General features: G+C 58.7%; 1 protein-coding gene across 1 annotated transcript in view; it reads left to right on the plus strand.

The window, feature by feature from the left end:
• Socs7 (suppressor of cytokine signaling 7) overlaps positions 1–6000 on the plus strand; it is a gene marked incomplete at its 5' end in the record, with an annotated part of 28309 nt that extends 22309 nt beyond the window's left edge. The window contains 3 exon segments of the mRNA XM_013519430.1: positions 88–223; positions 562–709; positions 1820–6000. Coding sequence (XP_013374884.1) covers positions 88–223; positions 562–682 — 257 coding nt within the window.

Here is a 6000-nt window from a genome sequence, read left to right on the forward strand (position 1 = left end):
TGCCCATGCAATGAGAAGACCTCCCACCCCACCCCACTGTGCTCAGCTGTGTGTCCCCCTGAGTGTCGCCCTTGTTTTCTTCTGAAGGACTGCCTCCGACGCCAGTTCAGCTGCTCTATCCCGTGTCCCGATTCAGCAACGTCAAATCCCTCCAGCACCTTTGCCGATTCCGGATCCGACAGCTCGTGCGGATAGATCACATCCCAGATCTCCCACTGCCTAAGTACAGTGGGGTCCTGAGGGCGGCCTGGCGGGAAAGGGGCATTTCAGACACAGGAACGCCCGGCAGCAATGCCCTCCTTTCACTTGGCCTGAGTCTTAGCACATCACTTGAACGGCACCGGCCAGAGGAAGCAGAGAGCAGGCTCACCAGCTCCTGCAGGCCCTGTGGAGAGTGCAGGGGAGGGGGAAGAGAGGGAGACAGGAGGCAGGGAGGTGGGCGGTGGGATCGGCAGAGCCTCTGGTGTGGCCTCAGCTGTGCAGGAAATGCGGAAGGAAGGGCATTTCTCAGATATTCTGTACAGATAACATTTTATGTGTCTCCTGTTTTGTTTTCCACAGACCTCTGATCTCTTACATTCGGAAGTTCTACTACTATGACCCTCAGGAAGAGGTATACCTTTCTCTAAAGGAAGCGCAGCTCATTTCCAAACAGAAGCAAGAGGTGGAACCCTCCACGTAGCGAGGGCCCCGCCGGTGACCACCAAGGGTAGGACCTGGGGTCCTTGTTGAGCCCCATTCCCGCCCCTCCAACCCCTTATGGCATCTGCTGCAGAGGCACAGAGCCCGTTTAGGAGAAGGCAGGCAGACATGAAAGGCTTAATATTTGCCAAGCTGGAGGTTGAGGTAGGAGGATCAAAGTTTGGAACCAATCTGGGAATTCAGCAAGACCCCGTCTCAAAATTTTAAAAAGGCTGACAGGCATGGTGGCGCACGCCTGTAATCCCAGCACACATCAGGCTGAATCAGAAGGATGGCCATGGGTTCAAGGTCAGCCTGGGCTACATAGTGAGACCCTATCTCAAGAGACAACAACACCACAAGAATTTTTTAAAGAGGAGAAGGGGTTGGGATGTAGCTCTGTGGTAGAGCGCCCCTGGGTTCAATCCATAGCACTGCCAAAAAAAAAAAAAAAATTGCCAGGCCTAGTGCATGCCAGTCACTAGTGTAAGTGAGGAGGAGAACAGGCAAGTGCGGCTGCGGATGCAGCTCTCAATGATCTCACTCTGGGGGTTGCTTTTTTGTTTGTTTGTTTGTTTGTTTGTTTTGTTCTGTTTTGTCTTTTTGATGTTTGTTTTTTTTTGTTTGGTTTTTCTCCGGTACCAGGAACCGAACTCACGACCTTGTGCTTGCCAGGCAGGCGCTTTGCCGCTGAGCTAAATCCCCAGCCCCTGTTTTGTCTTTCTGAGACAGGGTCTCGCTATGCAGTTCAGGCTGGCCTTGAGCTCACTTTGTAGCCCAGCCTGGTCTCAAACTCTCAGTGATCCTCCTGCCCCAGCCTCCCGAGTGCTGGGATTACAGGCGTGTGCCACCACGCCCGGCTCTCTCCTCACTCTTGCACAAATTGTATAGAAAGCAGGAAACCAGAGGGGAAGAAGCGTTCATCAAGGGCAGGCAGACGAGCCTGCGCCTGCAGTACGCGCCCCTCCCTCAGAGCCCTGCCGCCTAGCGGGCGCGGCTTGCTGCTGGCGACGTCTTGGTGTGGCCTTGCCCACTGCTCACTTCCACTCCTGTCTTTCAGTCCCCTGTGGGCCGGGAGTGGGGAGGGCATGCGGCTTCTTCTCTGTCAGGCTGATGGAATGTTTCCTTTCTTTCCTAGGCGTTTGGTTGTCAAGCTGCAGTCTGAACCCGTGGAGTTAGCGTGAAGAGGAGGAGCAGGAGGAGGAGAGGGAACGGGAAGGGCTGGGATCCCCCGCCAGGCCCAGGGCTTGGAGGAAGCACACAGCCGGCGCGGGTGGGCTCCACGTCAGACCGCCCTGTGTGCCGGCCGAATGACGAGAAGGGCTCCTGGAAAACTGGAAGAAGTCTCGACACTGTTTCTTTTAGAAGTTTTGTTTTTGCTCTTTGCGTTCTCGGTATGGAAACTCCTGCTGAAGGCGGCTGGGCTTTGCGCCTGTGGGGCGGAGCGGGGAGGGCAGAGCAGGACCGGTGGACGTGCCCGCGGGAAGGACGCAGCTGCAATGCCCGCGTGGAGGAAGGAGCCGCCTTGTTCCTTTCCTTCAAGGCCTCGGAACCTAACCTGAGAGTCACCTTCACGGAAGCCGCATTAGTCTGGGTTCCGTCATGCCGTAGGCTCTGAGACCCGAACTGAACCGTGCTCGGCAGCCTGAGGCGCCCCGCGAGGGGTCTGACGCAGCAGCCCGGTTGCCACATTGGTGTTTGCCACTCCTCTGAGCGGCAGCGTCGGGGTCCCCGTGGCAAGCCATCGCCCGCTTTGGAGCCACCACGCCCTCCTGCGTCTGCCAGCCGGAGAGAGGGAGGGTAGGGCAGGGAGAGGCCAGGTTTCCCCAGCCCCAGGAGCCCTGAGGTCTCAGCCCTGTGGGGTTCCGAGTCCAGCAGAAGAGCGCAGCCCGTTTCGTGTTTCGGGGCTCTCACGACACCCCTCTCCTGCTGGAGATGGCAAGGTCTCCTGGTTTCCTGCGCTCCTGCCGGCCCCAGACCTTTCCCAGACGGCCTGCTGCCCTCGTCCTGCTGGAGTCTGGGGATGCCCTGGGAGGGCTCCCCTGGAAGAGGGGGTGCTTGGCGCTTCTCGGTGGTCCTCGTTGTGCTGACACTGGTCTATGCACTGCTGGGAGAGGCTGGCCCCCGCCTCCACTGCCCCTCCCCCCCCGCTAGTCTGCTGCACCGTGTTGGGAGACTGCTCCTGGGCTCCCAGAGCTCGCGTCCGCCCCGTCCCGCAGGGTTGGTGGCACATCGGTACAGAGAGACGCCCGCTGTCTTGCTCAGTTGCAGGACTCCTCACCAGGAAGCCCTGGCCTTGGGTCCCACACCTGCACGGAGCGCTGAGCAGAGCCCTGGCCTTGTAACTTGGCTGCAGTGAACCAGCCCAGAGAGCTCTGCAGCAGTGGAGCCCACTTTCTTGGGCGGGGTGACCTGGAGAGGTCCTGTCTGTCTGCAGAAGTTGCCGCCCTGCTGTAGAGCTGCCTGTCTGGACTCCTTTGAGGGCCTCAGCCTGACTGACTGGCAACCATCTGGGACCCACTGTTTCAGCCACCCATAAGTTTAAGGGTATTTATGTGTGCGCGTGGCTCTGGACTAGATGTTGTGGGCTACACCAGGCAGAAGACGTGACCGCTGGCCTGAGGGGACCTTCAGAGTGGCTGCCACATGCAAAGTCACTGGAGGGCACCATGGCAGAGAAGCAAGGACTGCCGAGGGCGTTCGGAGTGGGTGAGAGTGGAGACCAGATGGTCTGGAAGGCTGTGGCGCTGAGGCTGGGTGTAGGCAGGCGGCCTGCCGAGAGGAGAACAGGAGCGGAGCCAGGAAGCGGGAGTCGGCGTGGCGCCTCAGCACCCCGCGTCCAGACCCAGGCCGAAGCCTGCTCCCAGGCAGGCAGAGGCCAAGGCTCGCGCGGTGGGGTGGCGCTGCGGCCGTGTCGGCAGGGCCCCCGAGCAGCACCCGGCGCTGGCTCTTTGCTGTCTCAGCTCAGCCCTGGAAGCAAGGTCGCCCCTGCACTGTGGGCCTGGTGTTTCTGCCGGGGAGTCCACGCTCAGGAAGAGCCAGAGCAGCGGCAGGCCTCCACTCTCCTGCCCTGTGCTGGGGAGAGTGCTGAGCATTAGTCAGGCTCCCCGGAGCCCTTCTCCACTGGATGGGAGTATGGGGCAGGGCAGAGGGGCCTCCTTCCTTCGTGGTGGTCGCAGTGTGGTCCCCATGCTGGGCACCTGCTGTGGGTGTCCTGGCTGTGAGTGCCCCTGTGCTGCACGTGTCACCTGCATGTCACCGAGCTGCTGTGGCCCTCAGGATGGCGGCCCCTACTGCAACCTACTGTTCCTTGAAATTTGGTGCCCAGGGAGGTGCATGGGAAGGGGAGGGCAGGAACTCCGATGCTGGGGACTGGATAAGTGGGTGACAGCTGGCCTTTAAAGGAGATGGGGCCACTGGTGATGATGGCCTGGTCTCCTGCCTGCCCCTGTGGAGATGAGCTGAATGTCACAGCCTGGAGCTGGAGCTGCCTCCAGGACTCTTGCTCCTACCCTGCTCAGGCTGGCGCTGGCGGTGTGGCCCTTGTGGGGGACAGGGTGGTGGTGTTGGGTGTGGCGTGGGGAGGGGGCCCGGGGTTGGGTGTGGGAGACTGCAGGAGCTGGAAATGCCATGGAGGGCACTCCTCAGCCCTTCTGAGCCCCAGCGCGAGGGCTGGGGTGTGGCTCTGGGGCTGCGGAAGGAGGTGCGTGCGTGTGTGCCGCCTCCATTTGCAGAAGTCCTGCTGCCAGTCGGGGTTCCCGGGGGAGCTGGCTTGTTCCTGGTGCTGACAGTGCTGTGCCTCTGCGCGTCGGGGAGGAGCTTTTGAGTTAGACGTTTTCCCTATGGGAACCCTCTTGGTTTGGTTTGTGGGAAGGGGGTGGGTAGGCGGTTTGATCTCTGATTGTCCACACAGCTGTCCTCACACTGGACTGTGCTATCGCATATGTGTAGCCATCTTTCTTTTCACTGCAGCAGTGTTTATCAGTAGTTCAGATGATTTATTTGCTCCTGGGGAGTAAAATCTTTTTTATTAAAAAAAAAAAAAAAAGAAAAAAGTGTCCCCATTATGAAAATTGTAGGATTATGGGGCCACAAAGTCAAGTCTGCAAGTCCCCGTGGCCGGGCCTGCTGTGACATTGGAGGCTTAGTGCTCAGCACAGTGACAGGAGGCCTTGGGCGAGTGGAGGAGGAAGTTCCGGGAGGCCGGGCGAGTCCGGGCCGGGCCCTGGGGACTCGGGTGCCGCAGTTAGGAGGCGGGGATGAGTTGCATTTAAAATACTGATTCATCTGTCTGAGGGAAACCTTCACTCGCCTGCAGATTCCACGTCATCTTCATCCCATTTTGTTGCTCCTTGGCCTCCCTCCCTGTCCCCTCTGCACCCCCGCCCCCCCGTGTCTACCTCCCGGAAGCCAGTCCTGCATGCTGAGTCTGTGCCCTGCTTCCCCGTTCATCTCAGCGGCTTTCAGGGGACCCGGAAGTGCCCCCCAGCCAAGAAGCATCGGGCGGGCAGGAGGGAAAACACGAACAGGAGGTTGCAGCTGGACTGCGATCGCGGCTGCTCCCGGAGATGGTGCGAGGCCAAGGGACTGTTGCCCTGAGCTGCGGCCCCCTCCCGGAGCAGTGCTGCACAGCGGGCAGGCGGGGCTGAGGACGGGCAGGGCCAGGGTGCTGCTGCTGTGTGTCCTGGTTGTGCTTAAGGACGTCACGGAAGAGGGCCGTCGTCCTGGGTCCGAGGGCTCCCCAGCTGTCCACTGGAGGGGCGCTGCCCCTGCAGCCACCGCGACCTCTTCAGCTACTTGTCCCCCGAGCCAGAGCGTGGCCTGGATTTGTCTTCCCATTCAGTTATCCTCTTCCCTCCCTTTTTTGTGCTTAATTTATTAAAATAGTTGCTGTATAATTTATTTTCGTAAGCTATAAAAATGACTAAATGGTTAAAAGAGACTTGCAGGCCAATCTCCCGTAGGAAGACCCGAGGGCGGGAGGCAGAGATGTTTTGATACAAACAAGACAAATGCACTTTGGGTGTGTTGGTATTTTTCTGGGGGTGGAGGGGTGTCGGGCGGGGTCCCTGTAGGTTAGTTCCAGAGCGGGCTGTCTGTACATACTGTATCCATAGGCATGTTTGACTCATAAGGGACATTAGTAACTGCTGCAGGTCCTGTTTGGAAACCCCATGTACAATTCCCGGTTTTTGTAAGTGTCGGCGCGGGAGACATTTGACTCTTGTGTTTGTATCTCCTTTTTATGATTGCTGTACCGACCCATGTCTTTTTGGGGAGGGGTGAAAAGAGATTTGAAATAAAAATGTTTAGAAATTA

This window comes from Chinchilla lanigera, unplaced genomic scaffold (assembly GCF_000276665.1).
Source record: "Chinchilla lanigera isolate Chin_1 unplaced genomic scaffold, ChiLan1.0 scaffold00050, whole genome shotgun sequence".
Taxonomy (NCBI): domain Eukaryota; kingdom Metazoa; phylum Chordata; class Mammalia; order Rodentia; family Chinchillidae; genus Chinchilla; species Chinchilla lanigera.